Source organism: Strix aluco, chromosome 3 (genome assembly GCF_031877795.1).
Source record: "Strix aluco isolate bStrAlu1 chromosome 3, bStrAlu1.hap1, whole genome shotgun sequence".
Classification (NCBI taxonomy): Eukaryota; Metazoa; Chordata; class Aves; order Strigiformes; family Strigidae; genus Strix; species Strix aluco.
Genome location: NC_133933.1, coordinates 25945896 through 25963014, shown reverse-complemented (window position 1 = coordinate 25963014; position 17119 = coordinate 25945896). Strand labels below are relative to the sequence as shown.

General features: G+C 42.0%; 2 protein-coding genes across 13 annotated transcripts in view; both read left to right on the top strand.

The window, feature by feature from the left end:
* The window catches only part of MARK1 (microtubule affinity regulating kinase 1), a 59966-nt gene extending 51654 nt beyond the window's left edge, over nucleotides 1-8312 (top strand). For 5 of the 12 annotated variants that reach the window (XM_074817869.1, XM_074817862.1, XM_074817871.1 and 2 more), the window contains 4 exons: nucleotides 45-206; nucleotides 1017-1271; nucleotides 4060-4104; nucleotides 6209-8312. In XM_074817869.1, coding sequence (XP_074673970.1) covers nucleotides 45-206; nucleotides 1017-1271; nucleotides 4060-4104; nucleotides 6209-6563 — 817 coding nt within the window. In that variant the 3' untranslated portion in view covers nucleotides 6564-8312. The other 7 variants (XM_074817863.1, XM_074817865.1, XM_074817867.1 and 4 more) reach the window with 6 other exon arrangements.
* A 3666-nt stretch (nucleotides 8313-11978) lies between these two features.
* On the top strand, nucleotides 11979-16304 carry C3H1orf115 (chromosome 3 C1orf115 homolog). The gene is made up of 2 exons (XM_074820630.1): nucleotides 11979-12526; nucleotides 14877-16304. The coding sequence occupies exons 1-2, from the start codon at nucleotides 12206-12208 to the stop codon at nucleotides 14994-14996; spliced, it is 441 nt and encodes a 146-aa protein (XP_074676731.1). The 5' UTR covers nucleotides 11979-12205; the 3' UTR covers nucleotides 14997-16304.
* Nucleotides 16305-17119: the final 815 nt, after the last annotated feature.

The following is a 17119-nucleotide window of genomic DNA, read 5'->3' as shown; positions in this document are numbered from 1 at the left end:
CTTTTCATTTGTCTGTCCCTCCTGCCTTGCTGCCATGGTAAAAGCCTAACAGAAATGTCTGTGAGTAGCACATCTTCTGCAGGCTCTGCAGTAGCTACTGCTGTATCAGCACGGCCTCGACATCAAAAGTCTATGTCTGCCTCTGGTCATCCTATAAAAGTTACACTGCCAACCATCAAAGATGGCACTGAAGCTTACCGACCAAGGTAATAAGTTGATTGTTATTTCTTCAATGCTGTACACTTTAAAACTGTTGTTGTTCATTTCATGATATACTTCAATATGTTTGTAATCTATTCAAAACTGTCACGTTGCATTCTGTTTCAAAACAGTGGCTTACTCAAGTAGTGTGGGTATTAGAGATGATTTAAGCCTGATTTTGTTTATCACACATTTTCATGCAGTTAAAGAAGTTCCTTGACTGCCTCCCTCTGGAAGCTTCTGGAAAACTTTAGTTGAAAATTTAACTAATTTAGACAGGAGCATACAACACAGGCCACCATAAATTCAAATTAAATACTGAAGTGTTAAGCTCTTGGTTTTGAAGATCATTAGCCTCATTTCTGTCTAAAAGCACTATTGTATATAACTCTTACTATTAAATGCCTAAATAGCTTTATACTCTTATTTGTGCCAAACGATTACTACTTAAGAAATATCTGTTAAGTTTTTGGAGTGCTTGTGTGTTAAAGGTTTTAATGAACATATTTTTCTGGAAGAGGGCTGGGAACACTTTCAGATCTTATTACAGATTCTTCTACCTTTTTCCTTTGTCCTATTATCTGTGTATACTTTTTTAAACTGCTCTTAATACTTGAGATAATTTGATTTTACAATGAAAATATCTCTTGATTGTTTCTAAGTATGAATCATAAAAGCAACTCAGTAGCAGATTCAGGTTTAAAAAAAAAAAAAGAAATCAAGAACGGGTTTTTTTCCTATCTTTGAGAAATGGTTGTCATGTAGGAGGGTTTCTAGCACAGTCTTTCTCTTTATTTATGCTTCTGTTTTCCCAGCAGTGCAACTCAAAGAGTGCCTGCTGCTTCCCCGTCTGCTCATAGTATTAGCACTACCACTCCAGACCGAACCCGCTTTCCTCGGGGGAGTTCAAGTCGAAGCACTTTCCATGGTGAGCAGCTAAGGGAGCGGCGTAATGCCACTTACAATGGACCGCCCGCCTCACCATCACATGAAACCGGTGCTTTTGCACATACTAGAAGAGGGACATCAACTGGTATAATAAGCAAGATAACTTCCAAGTTTGTTCGCAGGTTAGTACCTCGATTTTTAAGAGAAAAAAATAAAAGCCCAGCCTATAACTAGGGCCATAATTGTGAAGTCATTGAGAATTTCCAGTTTAAGTCTGAAGTAAATGTAAGTTTAGTTAGAATGATGCTTGGGTTTTGTGTGCCTTCCAGAACCTGCCTTGTTTTACGTCTCTGTGTATGTTGTAACCATTATGTTTGACCAGCTATTCTGCTGCTTTATCTTAAAGGAGCAAGAGCATGCTACTCAACAGGTTTTTTTACTTGAGCTTCACAGCTAAAGTACAAAGATGCTACAATTAAGTTAAAATCAAATGAACTTAAATACTGAAAGCAGTGACTTAAAAATGAGTAATTATTTAATGGTAACATTTTACTCTTTTTTTAATGGTTGCAGTTTGTTGCAATATATTTACAGCGATTTTATTGCTGTGCTTAGAGGGAATAGGTATTAACAAATTATTTCAGGGAATTCTAAAGTCTGTGAATAAATGAGAAGCTTAGAAGTAGGCCTAAGTCCGGATGTCTGGAAATACTAATATTTCAGTATCATGCAGCCTCTCATATCATGTTACCAGCTTCTTCAAATATAAGTTCAGGATTCTGAAAGAAGAAAACCCACACATCCTGGACCTGTGTTAATTCCTGTGATGATGCTAACAGTAACATACTGTGAGGAGAGGTGCTGGGAAAGATTTTCAGATACACTGTGTAATATCAAGTGATTGTTGCTTTAGCAGTCACAATAGCTTTCCCAAAAGGGGACTTAATTTTCAGTTTGCCTCTTTCAAACAGTGATTTACCTGTAATTCTTAAGCCTACTCACCGATGTGTCCTTACTGCATTATTGTCAGTTTTACAACAGAATTACATCTTGGAAACCTCTGTTTTCTTTGCAGAATCATGCTGTTATATACTGAATTCTATCATTTGTGTGGTTGGGTTTTTTTTAAAAAAAAAGATAAATTAAAGCTAGGTTAAGCTAGTAGTAAAATATCATGAATTGAATAAGGAGATAGTACAAGGGAAAAGAAAAGAGAAGGCTAGAAATGCAGTGATGTTCCTCATCAAATTGATTTAACCTGGTGAGCTGATAGTGCATTGGTGTGTGTCTTAAGTAATGCTTCCTATGATGACGTAAAAAAAAAAAGTATGTGAATGATTTTCTTTTTTCAGAAACCTGAAGATACAGGACTATGATCCTCCATTATTGGTATCTCCAGCACTTACATAGTTGGGGGGAGAGAGTTTGTTCTCTGGTTTTAAAAAGACAAAAATGGTACAGTGAATTTAGTCAACTGTGGTGTCAGTGTAGTTTTCCAAATGGGAAGAAAGGTATTTTCTGTTAAGTAACTAACCAATTTCAAGAGTTCAGGCTGGTGTTTTGCATTATAACTCATTGTTACTTGCAGAGAATGGTATATTGGATTTTTTTTAAAAAAAATCAGATCAAATAATATTTTCGTTATGTTAAACTACAGTATTAAAATAATATTGAAAACTATGTATTTAGAATTAACATATTGTAAATTGATGTATTTTTCAATGATCTTTACTATAGAAGATTTTAATACAATTTCCTATTATGTTTTATACTGCTACAAATACATTTTCCTATAGTGAAGGCCTTGTAGGGGTGTGGTGGTGGTGGTGATGTTTTTTGGTGTTGTGGTTTTATTTTTTTTAAACTTTGGGTTGTTCGAGACTTAGTGGCTGGGATTACATGGGTGAAGGTTCAGGGGGGTTTTTTGCTGTTCTTTTAGTTGGATCGCATAACTGCATGCCTTTTAACTTCTGTACTGTTCAGGAAATAATGGCTTAAAGCATACTTTGATTAGAAGGTGTCATGAAAGACTTTTTTAACTATCTTTTGGCAAAGGTAAATGCCTTTTCTGGTAAGTATATAAAATAAATGCATAATGAGAACGCTTAATGAATGGGGTATTGAAGTATTTTGTATCAGTGGTTTAGGTCAAATGATACTTCTCTGATATTAGTTACTAAAGTATTTGTGTTTTGAAGGTATTAAATTAATCAGGTAATTTGAAATTGGGTGCTAAAATGTTTGTACAGCAGCACTGGGAATGTACCTAGGTGGCTTATACAGTCTATGAATATTTTTCAAGTTGGTTCAAACTAAAAAGGCATAATATAAACCAGTTCCTTGGTAAAGTACTGTTCTAATTCAACAAGATTAAAAAAAAGATATGTTTAACCTCAAGCTCACCAGTAATCTTACTGAAGTCAATGTAACAGCTGATTTGCTTAAAGTTAAGCAGATGTTGAAGTAACCTTTCTGAACTGGGCTCGAAACATTTGGTCTCGCAAACTCTTAGGCATGTCTTATCTTTAATTACTTGAGTGTGCTTAAGCATGGGCATGTACCTAAGTGCTTTCAGGACTGAGGTCTAAAGGCCTGGCCCAGAAGGGTGCAGAGTGGAGCCCCCCTGGACCACCTTGATCAACTGCTCCTCTGTGCTTGCTGGAATTATATGTGGCCATTGCTCTGTCTGCAGTAGGTTGAGAACAAGATGTTAATTTTACCATCAGTTTAAAAAAAAAAAAAAAATAAACAATTACATGTCAGAGCTGAAAGAAGTTAAGGTATCATAAAGGGAAATTAAAATTACAGATGTGAAAAAATACTATTAAACAGTATTAGGCTTGACATTATTATACTGATTTTTTTTTTTTTTTTTGTTCAGTAGCTATTTAACATTGTTTTAGATGTAGGTTTTCTTAACTTTTATTTTTCACCTTTATCATTGAATCTCAACCTTAACTTTGTTTTGAGGGATCCAAGTGAAGGGGAAGCCAGTGGCAGAACTGACACCTCAAGGTGAGGAGCCACTATTAATACTTCGCTCCTAGGTCTTTCGCATCAAGGTTTAAGTGATTTCTTAAAGATTTTTAATCAGGATGTAAAATAGAATAGTGCTTAAGTAATCTGCATTTCAAAAATGTTTTTTATTTGGGGGGGAGGGGGTTTTGGTGAGGTCCTTTATCCCTCATTTTTGCTTTCTTGCGAAGTATTTAATAAAACCTTATTTAAGCATATTCCTTTAAATAATAAAGCCCCCTTTAGGAGTTAACCAATCATTTAGGAACTTAAAAATCATGTTTTGGCTTATAAATATTTAATGGTGTTTACTTTTGGTTTCAGTGGAAAATGTAGTATACCTTGTGTGTGTCTGTGTGTATATATGTATATAATAAATTTTTAGTATAGTTACTGTGTTCATTACTAAAGCTGCTGTTTGCCAGAAGTAAACACCTTATAGTCCCTGAGAAATGAATGTCACTTTGCACTGAGAAATAAAATAAGTGACATTCAGACAAAAAGGGTGGTGACTGCTAAATATTGAATTTGTATGGCAATGGCTGTACACAAATCTATAGATGCTTTGTTAGTAATAAAGCATTCCTTCATATGCTCATTTTCCAGTATATCTGCTCTTTTGCCATGTTTCAGCATTTGGTTCTGCATTTTTGGTGTGCTTAGCACAGTGCATAACTTTTTATTTTTATGCTCTCTGATGAACAGGCATTGTAGTTTGCATTCTAAACTGCTCACTTAGAGATAAGTATTGACTTAGTTTTCAAAGCAGAAAGCCTTTCTTTAAAAAAAAGCAGCACATTCTTAACAGGATACATTGTATAATACACAATGCGTTTTATCTATGTTAGCCCTTTTCAATTCAAAGTCTATTAGCTGTCGAATTCTTGACATGGAAAGGGAAAAGAGATTAATCAAATGTTCAAACGAAATGAAGTGTGAAGTTGCTTTCAGCTCTTGCTTTCATTCTCTAGCTTCCTCCTACTTTTTGTCATCCTACAGTGTCTGTTTTGGGCTAAAAGTCGTTTGAGATCTTATCTCTGCCATGCTCTATCCCTTAATGTCAATGGGATTCTCTGGGGATCACACTGAAAGTTAAATAAAAAAATGCTTGTTTTGACTCCTCTCTGAATAGCAACTATAGACTATCAAAATGAGAACAGCACCTTTCCCTGGTGACGGATGGGGAGGCATCAGGCATCCTAAGTACCTGGGACAAGAGCAGAAGTAGTTGGCCATGGAATTAATTAAAATTTAGTGCTGTTCCTCTTTGCTTTCTACAATGGAATAAGTAATCTATTTGATAAGGAAGTGTCAGAGTAAGAACATTCATTGGAAATTACTCCCTTGAAATTTTGTCCAAGTCATTGTATCAACCAAAATACTTTGTGTCTACATGTCACTGTTTCTTCTGTGAAAACTGTGTACTGAACTGCTTGACAAACAAGCTGTTTACAACCAAATTACAGCACAAAATTCTACTTCATTAGTTAAAATAAAGCAAGTTGTTATAAGGTCTTTGCACAGAGAGAGGTCAAAAATACATAACAAATGCAAAAGAGGCGAAAGGTGGAAAAGAGGGGAGGGAATTAACTGAAGACTTGTGAATCACAGGGTGGGATTTCTTCCTCTGCTGCTTTTACAGTATGATTTATGCTTCAGGATTGTGTCCCTCAACTTCAGTTTTGTTGGTTTATGGCATGCTCCAGATCATGAAATCAGCAGAACTTCAGCCATGCTTTTACATAGATTCCACTTTCTTTGGAGCAGTATGGAGTAACGTGTGTCTGCTGCAGTTACCATTGCACATGTTGTCATCAGAATGTTTTAGAGCAGGGGTTTCCAAACTTGCTTCACTTGCGTGCCACTACTGGGAGCTGCACCAGCGCTGGCAGCAGCTCCCAGTGGTGCACCGAAGCGCACACACGTGCGGGAGATGGTGCACAACTGTTCCAACAGTATCCATCCACTCTTTGAATTAGCTTGCGTGTGACTAGTGGGGTGTCAGTCGCAGTTTAGAAACCCCTGTTCAAGAACTGTATTTCTCTTCTATCTCTTGGTTATACTGCTTTTATTTTTTGACTGTTCTGTATGTCACTTCTTCCAGGAGTGCTTCTGGGGAGCCAAAAGACAGAGAGAAGGAGGACAGCAAAGATTCGAAGCCACGCTCCTTGCGATTCACGTGGAGTATGAAGACCACTAGTTCTATGGACCCTAATGATATGATGAGAGAGATTCGGAAAGTGTTAGATGCTAATAACTGTGATTACGAACAAAAAGAGAGGTTTTTGCTCTTCTGTGTTCACGGTGATGCACGACAAGATAGCCTTGTTCAGTGGGAGATGGAAGTCTGCAAACTGCCACGATTGTCGCTCAATGGAGTTCGTTTCAAGAGAATATCTGGGACTTCTATCGCATTTAAGAACATTGCATCCAAAATCGCAAACGAGCTTAAGCTGTAAAGAGAACCTAAATTTTCTGGGATCAGGGAAGACTCATACATGATCTACACTTTGAATGTACTGGTTACGCCTAACGTGATTGGCCTGTGAAACTCCCCATGTAGAAATTGCCCTTATTGCAATAAGGTTATACATAGTTATTCAGAATTGTAAAGTTAAATCCAGTATGACCTATATTAAATAACTGTAGCTAAAGAAGTTATGTTCACATGTACAGGTAAGTATATAGAGCATTCTGTTCATTTTATGTTCATAGAGTTGTATAATAAAAAGATGACTGCTTAAATTCAGATCTTGTATAGTTGTCTAGATTTCTGCACAGAAATGTACGTTTGATGCTTTGAGTTGGAAAAGTTCTTCCCTATCATTTACATTTTTGGTGGGTTTTATAAGTCTTACCTCTATCATGCGTTTTTTAAAAAACTTGTTTCCTGAGTCAAATGCACAAAAATAGTTTTCACAACTGTAGCATGACCATTTTTAATTATTTAACGATTGCTCATGATTTGAACCAGAAGTCGATGAATAATCGGCTTTTGTTCTACACGAGACTGTTCCTGCTTATCTTTGGCTCTTATCCTTGTTATTGGACAGTGTTTAGTTGGGGAAAAACAAAAAAACAAACAAACATGTTTACAGTGTTGGCACTTACAGTTTAAAAACTTTGTTCTGCCTTGGGCCAGCTCAGAGCTGTGGGGGAACAGAAACCAGGCGTAAGTGATGTTCTGTCTGCAAATTACAGTGCTTACTCCCATGGCCCATTAACAAATGTAGCACCAAAATGGAGAACCGTAATTATTTCATTTGAATATCATGGTATAAAATATCACTTGTTTGCTGCCTTCAGAATACTATAAATTCCATTTTATGGAAATATATTAATATCGGGACTGTTTAATAGCACAAGATAATCTGAAGTGTTGACCAATTGTATAAGTTAATAATACCACCTCAGGAATTAGCTTGGCTTTTGGAACATGTGCCCCCAAAGAGTACATGCAATTCCACATAATATTTTACAGCTAAACATACCTTGTTTATAATGATAAATTGTTGATTTATGCTTTTGTGGTTGTACAGTTTGTTCCCATGTAACCTGTTTGTGTTTAATATTTTACCAGATTTCTTGTATTTATTCCACATCATTATGCCTGTAATGTGCAGCTTTGTAATTAGGCACTTGCCTACAGAAAAGAAAAAAAAAAAACCACCCACATTTTTTTCCTTCATAATTAATGATTATAAACTATGTAAAACCACTAGTACTGGTACATTTTAATACTTGTTATTTTGTACTGAATTAACCATAGAGGTTGGTTGTGCAATGTTATTTAATGTCGTAATTACTGTAATATCAACATATGGGCCCCATCTGCACACTCTTGTGAAGAATAGAAAGTTCATTAAGAAATTGTCACTTTAAAAAATAAAAATTAAAAAAAAAGCTGTGGTAAACTCTGTAACCCTAAGTTAGAAGGCTGTAAGTGTAGTAAATGTGCCATTCTCTAATGGCTTCTTGACCGAGATGGACTTTACATACTGTACTGTGATGTAGCTTTCCTATGTAACAGTTATGTTCGGAAATGGACGTGTATTGTTGCCTTAGAAAAAGGGTGGTGTTTGGAAAGAAAGAACTGTAGCCCCTTTTCTTTTTTTATCTGATGTTCATTGAAACAAAATCTGATGCAAGTCATCTTGATTCACTGGTGCACTCTATTAAAACTTACTTGAACAGTTCTCATACTAAAATACTTGTTGTTTGCCCTTTATAAAAAAAACGCAATTACTGCAGCTAGCGAAATAGTCTAAAGGGGTTCAGACTTCAACATTGTGTAAATTCAGGATTAGCATTGCATCGGTTCTGTGTCCAGAAAGTACCTGTGGTTTAGCACTTCTTAGAAATCGATGCCCAGGAGCTTTTCCAGAAATTCACCAAAAATCAGCCTCGGGAGGGGTTTGAGTGTCTGCTCAATTTACCGGTAAATGTCCATGAATGTTCAATTATCCTTGAAAATACACTGCTGGAACGTAACCGTGACTTAATCCAAGATCACCTATGAACTAGTCATGAAACAAAACCTTTTGCCTTTTCAGAAGGTTCACTGGAAAAAATATAGGTCATGCTGTGAGGCAGTAGATTAAGTACTTAGGCTAGCTTCCCGCTTTACAGGCCATGTTTTTACACAGCTAACTTTGCCCTAGATTGTTGCTGGTTTTCAGTGCTTCGTGTAACCAGAGATGTACTAACGGTCCACAAAACACAGATAGCATTTCCAGAGGACAGAGGTTCCAAATTTTAGTTCACCTCTCCCCTGAAACACGGCACCCCGAAGTGCCACTGTAATGTTTTTGTATGTGGGCAGTTTACAAATGGTGTTTGTTTCCAGGAACTGCCAGCAGTGTGAAATTGCCCCGATTCCCAAACCCACTGACCTCCTTTCTTTTGCCTTGTTGGAAGATGAGCGGTGAACCACGTCACGCTTTCCGTAGCAGATACACCAGGTGCTTCAGCGAGAGCACAGTCTGAGTGTAGCTGCACCCTCATGCCTCATCTGGCTTTCTAAATCTCCTGTTCCTGGCAGGAATAAGATGGGAAGATCCAAGAGAGAGACTTTTTTTAGAACTGCTGGTTTTATTGGCAAGCAGACCCTACTTAGCACGTTGCATGCTGAATCCTCAATGCCGGTTTTCTGGGTCCCTCAACAGCTGCCTTGTTACATACCTGTTACATCTAAGTTACTCCTTAGCTAAGAGTGGGATAAGAACATTTGGATCCGAAATGCAGCTTGACTTTCATGTGGGAGGGGATCAGTGTTGCATTTTATCAGCAGAGCTTTAACTTGAGAAATCCAAAAGACAATTAAATGCCATGTCACGTTCCACAGCTCCAGGAAGGGGTAGGGATGTCCCAGATCTTCAGAGGGCCTATGTATTCAGGTGTAATTTCTTAGCAACATTTCTAGGGGGTGTTTAGGGTGGGTGGGGGGTGAACAGTTAAGACTACTGCATGGTTCTGTTTGGGTTGGGATTGATTTTTTGCTTTTTTTTCTTTTTTTTCTTTATTTAAGGTATACAGACACTTCCAAACTAAGATCCCTTTTCATGCAGTCCAATTTAAAACATTCAAATGTATATAGGTCAGTGAAAGGACTATAAACATTCACTACTCCTGTGGATGAAAAATAATGCTTGAGAACCCAGCGGCATCACTGATGCCACGTAGTTACGATGAAGCTAAAATTCCATGGCTGTTAGACACGAGACTGTTGAATGACACGTCCCACAGTGTCATACACCTAAGAGGTACCTTACCTCAGGCCGTGTTGTGGTTCCCCTGCCGCCACGTAAACGGAGACAGTAAATCTCAGCTGAGTTGTAAATCTCCGAGGTTTCAAAGCTGAACTCTGGAAAATGAAACAAGCTCACGAGGTACAAACCCAGTCTGTGGGGAAAGGCCTGCCTTCTTGAGAAGACTGATTATCTTTCACTATGGTTGCACTTCTCGTTCAGGGGCAAAGTATACATTCAGTAATGGATCTATAAATAGAAAACCTAGACATAAACACTTTTCAAAGTCCCAGGAAAATAATACATTTTTTTTGTTTAAAATTTTTCAAGGTAGTTTGAGGTTAACAAGATGTTCAGCAGCTGCTTCCAGATTATCGATATTTTATTTCTTGATGCTGCTACTTAATCAGCATCAAGCAATTACTTCATCCCTCAAACTATGTAACAAAGTAGCACATTAAAATCTACAGCAATGTATCAGAGCATGCAAAATTTAACATCTATACCTTGCTGCTTCAGGCTCCCTAATGTGATTATTGTTAAAATATGTACTTGGGACAGGACCTATGGTGCTACTCTGTTTTGCCGTTTCTGCCATGTTCAGGACACACCCACACCGCCAGGATCTAGGCAAGTTCAGCATCTGGCTCTAGGAGGTGGGGGAGCAAAGGGGGGGCTCAGAAACAGGCCCTGCAGGCGCTGCTGCAGCCAGAGCCTGGGGGAAGGCGTTTGGGACCGATACTCAGCATGAAATCCTGTCCTGGGTTTTGGTCTCCACCTCAGCCTTCTGGAGGTTTAAATTTAAACCCTGATGATGGGAACAGGAGTGGTGATGCCTTTAATATGAAATTATGGGAAGGGATTGTCCTACAAAAGGACATTGAATCACTTGAGTGTGTCCAAAGAAGGGCAACGAAGCTGGTGCAGGGTCTGGAGCACATGTCGTACGAGGAGCGGCTGAGGGAACTGGGGGTGTTTAGTCTGGAGAAGAGGAGGCTGAGGGGAGACCTCATCGCCCTCTACAACTACCTGAAAGGAGGTTGCAGAGAGATGGGGATGAGTCTCTTTATCCAAGTGACAAGTGACGGGACAAGAGGTAATGGCCTCAAACTGCGCTGGGGAAGGTTTAGACTGGATATTAGGAAGCATTTCTTTACAGAACGGGTTGTTAGGCGTTGGAATGGGCTGCCCAGGGAGGTGGTGGAGTCCCCATCCCTGGAGGTTTTTAAGAGTAAAGTTGACTTAGCGCTGAGGGATATGGTGTAGTTGGGAACTGTCAGTGTTAGGTCAATGGTTGGACTGGGTGATCTTCAAGGTCTTTTCCAACCTAGACGATTCTGTGATTCTGTGATAGAGCACTCTTCCCGTAGTGACAGACCTGAGATGTAGCTCACGTCTTCCACCCTTCAGAGGACTGGCCGGTCCGTCCCACAGCTCTCTGGCTGGAGCTGTGGCGATGGTGAACCACCGTCCTTGGGGCTGATAACTAGGCTGGGTGCAGGAGCACCTAAAGGTGTTAAGGGTGCATCTCAGGGAGACACGGGTTCACGGCTTTGTTCCTCGGTAAGAAAAACCCCCAGTAAAGGACTGGCCTGTCCCTTTATTATCGTCTGAAGTGTTTGCATATGTATCAAATGTTGATAAATACACCAACCGGTTTAATAAATTATATGGATCCTCCCTATACAATTTCGCCTTTCTTGACCCACCCCAGCCACGCAGACGCCGCGTAGGAAGCGCAGCCGATAAACTTCAGCCCACCCAGCGGCGGGGGCGCGGGGCCGGCGGCGTCCCCCCGCGTTTGGGCAAAAACCAGTGAGCAGCTTTGCCTTTGCAGGAAGCCTGGGGTGCTCTCCCCTCGGCCAGGGGCAGCGGAGCGGAGCCCTGTGCGCTGGAGGGGCTGTTCATCCGAGGCCGAGGTAGGAACACCCGAAACAGAGGCATTCCCAGGAGGTCGCCTTGCTTTCTCCCGCACGGGAACAGCGCGTCCTCTCCCAGACGGTCGCGGCGTGGGGGCGGCGGGGCCCGGGCGCAGGGCAGGGGCTGCCCCCCCCGTCCTCAGCTGGCGGGGGCGAGGCCCGCGCGTCCCCCGGCAACTCCCCCCTCCCCCGGCAAGGCGAGGCGCGGTTTCCCGCACCGGAGCGGGGACGGTGCCCGGCGCCGCGGCTCCTCCCGCCCTCGCCTGGCTGCCCCGGGCTGGTTTCCGCGGGCAGGGCCCGCACGGCGGCGGGGGCCGGGGCGTCTCTTCCCGCAGCCGTCCCGCCCCGGAGAGGGGGCAGCGGCGCCGCCGGGCACACCTGTGGCGCGGCGGGGAGCGGGGCCGGCGCGGAGCGGGGCCGTCGCCCGGCAGCACCATGACGGTGGGTGCGCGGCTGGGCGCCAAGGCGAGGGGCAGGTTCTCCCGCCGCCGGCCCGGCGAGGATCGGGTCTGCATCCTCCCCAGCGAGGAGCCGCAGCAGGAGGAGGCGGCGGCTGGGGGCAGCGCGGGGGCTCCGCGGCCGGCGGCGCTGGAGAAGAAGGACAAGAAGAAGGAGGAGGAGGAGGAGGAGGAGGTGGCGGGCGCTGCCTCCAGGAAGGTGCGCTTCGCCCTCCTGCCCGACTCCTACGAGCCGCTGCGCCCGCCGCGGGCCGCCGGGAAGCGGCCCTACGGGAAGCGGCTGAAGAAGTACGGCAAGGTGAGGGAGAGCGCTCCCGGGGCGGCTCCGCGGGCGGCGGGGGCTCCGCGGGCGGCTGCGGCCGGCACCAACTTCCCCGAGGGGCTCTCGAAGTCCCCCTGGTCCTTCGGGCACCGCCGGCGCTTGGCTCCGAGGCGGGGGCCAGCCCGCTGGCTGCGCTTGCTCTTGCTGGGCAGGAGCCGGTCCTGCTGGGACACCGACCCTCGCCTGATCAAAGAGTAGAAAATCTGTCGTTTCGGAGTGAAAATGACACTAAGCTGATCCATGTGACGGGTACTTTGCGTTTCTTTGTTCTACATTTCCCTCGGCGTCCTTGTTTTGACACTATTCCTTAAAACTGCCAGTTAATCGGCTTGCTTTTTTTTTTTTTTTTTCCTTAAGTGTCCGAAAGAAATGTTATCCCTCCAGTACACTCCTTTGCCAGTTACCCTCTAAAGTGTCCCCTGAAAATCAGTGGTATGAGTTAAAGAAAAAAATGCAGCATGTTCTTCATTGTGTAACAACTGTTTTGGATCAAAATTGTTCTTTTGCTTTCCTGTGCGGGAAGTCACAAGTCCTGGAGTCTGGTGGTTTCTTTTGGTTTTTTTCCCCTGGAGGGTGGGTGGTGCCTATAATTATGAAAGTGCTATTTAGAAGAATTCGGTTATTTTTCTCTTGCTCATGTCATTTAAGTACAGCTCAGATATGTCTTGGATATTTGTAGCAAAAAATAGTTTCTGTGGCAGCAAGAAAAACCTGTTTGGTGTTGGGATCTTTTCCTACTAGAGAGATTACAGATGTCGGTATGAGATGTGACTTTCTACTGCATTGTTTAAAAAAATGATGATTTTGGTAAAGGTATGCTTGCTATGCCTGACATGCAGAAAATGCCTGTTAACTTGGCCAAGTTACTTACTTTTGAAATTCACAGAGTTTACAGATGAGAGCACAGTCATGAGCTGCCTCACAAATACTCCTGTTTCATAAAGAGATGAACAGAATATTTCATTCTTTCATGATGGATTTGATACTTTGAGTTTCCAACTCTGTGATTTTCAAGTCACAGTAAACACATGTAGCATGAAGCAGCCTCAAGTCTGTAGGCCTGATTTATACACAGAGCAGGTTTGTGAGCATCGTTATGTCGCCACAGTTCATGATTTTGCTATTGGTGCTATTGCTATACATGCTGTTGGTATACGGGTGCTTATAACAATGTTCAGAGCGCAGGCCAGCTCTTGGACACAGCGTATTCCCTTTTGCATCGGTCAGACGACATCCCAGCAGGGAAGGTTTGCCCGTTGGGCTTTGGCAATAAAGAACAGCCTGTGAAAGCGTTGGTGAGGTCCAGGTAGGTAGGCTGCAGGAAGGAGGAAAGAAGTAGGAGGACAGGGGCAGGTGTGGGAAGGGAAAGCCCTGCGTCTCCTCCTGTGCCCTCAGCCTCTACCCTCAGGCTCAAGCTGCCTTTTTATTTTGCCATCTTAACTCCCTTCAAGTAAGTTTCCATAGGACTAAATACAGCAAAATTCAGCTATGTGGTGGCATCATGACAGCTGAAGGTTTTCATGTGTCGGTACCACTGTAATCCAGCTTTGAGAGATCCTAGGAATATAATAGATTTCACAGATTTAAAAGTATATCCTCTGTTTCAGTGTTTTCCATATTTCAATGAATGATTTTGATCTAGTCCCACACAACCGTAAAGTGTTACTAAGAGTTAATTCTGATATTCCTTCCAAACTGACTTCATTGTATTAATTTCCCAGTCGTGACCATATGATCATATGAGCAAAACTATCAAGAGTGAAATTAAAATTAGATTATGGTTTTTAGTTTAAATAATCTGTAGCAAGTGATCTTTAGTGCAGTACACAGATGTGCTCTTAAACGTGTACAGACATGAAAGTGGGTCAAAACATTCTTATTTTGACCAAAAAAATCTTGGTTTGACAAAAGGCAATGAAATTTCCATAAAAGTATTCTCAGTGATTTATTGCCTTTTTGTTCAGCACCAGTTTTAACAACTTATGTGCTTTTAAGAGTTACTAACATACTTAGAACACGTGTGTGTGGGAAATGTGCCTTTACGAACTAGGTGTGAATTTAAACTAATTTTATTCTTGAATAGAAGCCCACGTAAAAGCCTGGCTTCCTGTGGAGGCTGCATTCATTTGGTTTAACTATACTCTGTGGGTGTGTATTTCTATATAAAAATAGATGGTGAAATGTTGTTTCATGCTCAAGCCCTCATTAGCTGTGGGAGAAGTTCATTTTCTGGGTCAGTGACACTGGCTGTCAGAACGATTTTCTGTGATGGTATTTTCTATCACCTCTCCTTTTATTTATCCCCTTCTCCCGTCTCTCTCCGCAGAACGTCGGCAAAGCTCTGCAGAAGGGATGCCGCTACTTGGTGGTCGGCCTGCAAGGATTAGCGACGGCCTATTCTGCTCCCTTTGGAGTGGCAGCTCAGGTGGCATCCTTCGTCCGCTAGCGCAGCTCCCTGTGCCCCACCGGGGAGTACGAGAGGCCAGTGCTGCTTTTTTAGGATTAAATCTGAGACTCACATCTGAGAAAGCTCTTGGACAACCAGTCCCAGCCCCGAGCCCTTCTGCCAGCCCCTTCCCCAGGACTGAGTGCTCTTCTCTGCAAAAACATCCAGCGCTTTGTAAAATCAGATCGGATCAAAGAAATGCAAGGGTGAGGAAATAATCTTCAACTAATTGAGCTGAAGTTTGTTCTCGGACATGAGTTGGTTTTCTAGAGCTCTGTGCTATGTGTGGAAGGGAGCCAAGGACAGATGGAAAAGCAAGTAGGTGAGGGAGAGAGAAACGAAGGAAAAGAGAGGATGGGAGGGCAGCTGGGGAGGTGGAGATCTAAGTCTGGCTACTGAGAGGAATTGTCAAAGCAGTGGAGGAAACAGATAACGAGGGATCAGGAAAAGGTAGTCTTTGGTTTTCTGATGTCCTTTTTTTTTTTTTCCCCTGAGAGGGTTAAGATTATGAGTGTACTTAAAAATATACTTGGATACAAATGGACTGTGGTCTGAGACATGGAGAGCTTTACTGCATCACAGTTGTTCATTTCAACACTGGAAATAATGAGCCTTTAAATCTTAAGACCGTGTAAAAATCCAGAAAGACAATGAGGTGTGTTTGTCTGCTGATTTTGGGGCATTAAAGGTTCACTGTGGTTAATATTTTAAACTTTTCCTCCGCTGCTGTAAAACCTGCATATATATTTTTTTTTACTGAGAATGGAGTTTTTATCTGACGTACCTGAAGCTGGGGCATAAGAACACCCAGTTCTGTAGTGTTCACCAAGAAAAAAAAGGGCATCTGAAAAAAGCTGCATACAGCATTTGTTACAAGAATGTACAACTGTTTTGTATTAGAATGGGGCCAGATAACCTGCCGGATCCATCTTCATTTCTGTATGTGGAAGCTGTAGCTAGAGGATGTCAGCATCAGATGACACAGGAGCAAGGGGGTTATGGGCCTTCAAAATTCTGTGGGTTTTGGTTTTGTTTTCTGTCAGTCTTTTATGAGAGCAGTAAATTATTTCCCTGCTAGTACTTTCTCCGTATTCTAGATCTTTCTAGTTTTAATAGTTTTTGTAATCAAGGAGTTGAATTATCTGGAAAAAAATGTTCATTTGCTTTCTTTTGCCTTTTTTGAATGAAGGGGTTTGCATGTCTCAGCAAACGACACTACATTTCTTTTATATGTAACAAATGAAACAAAGGTGGATTTTTTTTAATGCTCTTTTCTAGCTGGACTATAAATAAAAGTAATGTGATCCATGTTGTGTGTTTACTTACACACATAAGCAAGCGCACAAAGGAGGAGTTTCTCAGTGGTGGCCCAAGCAGCGAGGGGAAGCTGCAGTGTAAACTTCCCTGTGTTGTTCTGCCCATGGCCTCAACACTCTTCTAGAAGGACACAGTTGTAGCCCAGACTGTGTGGAAGTGCACAGGAGAGGCAAGGTGTGGAGATGAAGCTGCAGAGGGTCTAAGGCTGCACGAGTTGGGGTAGAAATAGCCACAAAGGGATTTCATTCACTGATTTCATGCCTTTAGTTGTTTTTCTTGAGCTTCCTTGTGGGGACGGACCTGTCCCTCCAATCCCACCAGCGTGCCAGAGGGTATTAATAGCTGCTATGTCTTTTGCAGTAAGAACGGGGCTGTCCTAACACCCACATGCCACATGGGCCTGCATATTTTGGGATTAACTTCAAATTTTGTTACACCACTCTATGCTTTACACTGCTTTTACAGCATGAATCATTAGAGCTTTTCTTTAAATGACTAAAGCAATGCAGAGGGGATTTATGTCTCCAATTTTTCTGTGTGAAATGAGTGTCCATCTATTTGTGTCCTCTGAATAGAAAGGCTGCTCCCTCATTGCAACACCCAGGGTCCAGCACGTTCAGTGCAGGGACTTTACACAAAGGTAAACATGAACTTTAGCTTGTGAACCGCTCAGCATAATGGTTACCTCTGACTTTTGCCTGCTGACCTATAGTCTCTGCTTGTGTGGTGCAACTTCAAGGGAATAACCCAGTTGCCATCTATACAGAACCCAAATTATAGGTAAATGGTGTTTCTGTGTGAGTCTG

Bases quoted from the DNA above. Each gene is read 5' to 3' on its own strand.
- C3H1orf115 (XM_074820630.1), top strand. From the start codon at position 12,206: ATGACGGTGGGTGCGCGGCTGGGCGCCAAGGCGAGGGGCAGGTTCTCC. The intron at 12,527-14,876 runs GTGAGGGAGAGC...CTCTCTCCGCAG, and splicing joins GGCTGAAGAAGTACGGCAAG to AACGTCGGCAAAGCTCTGCA.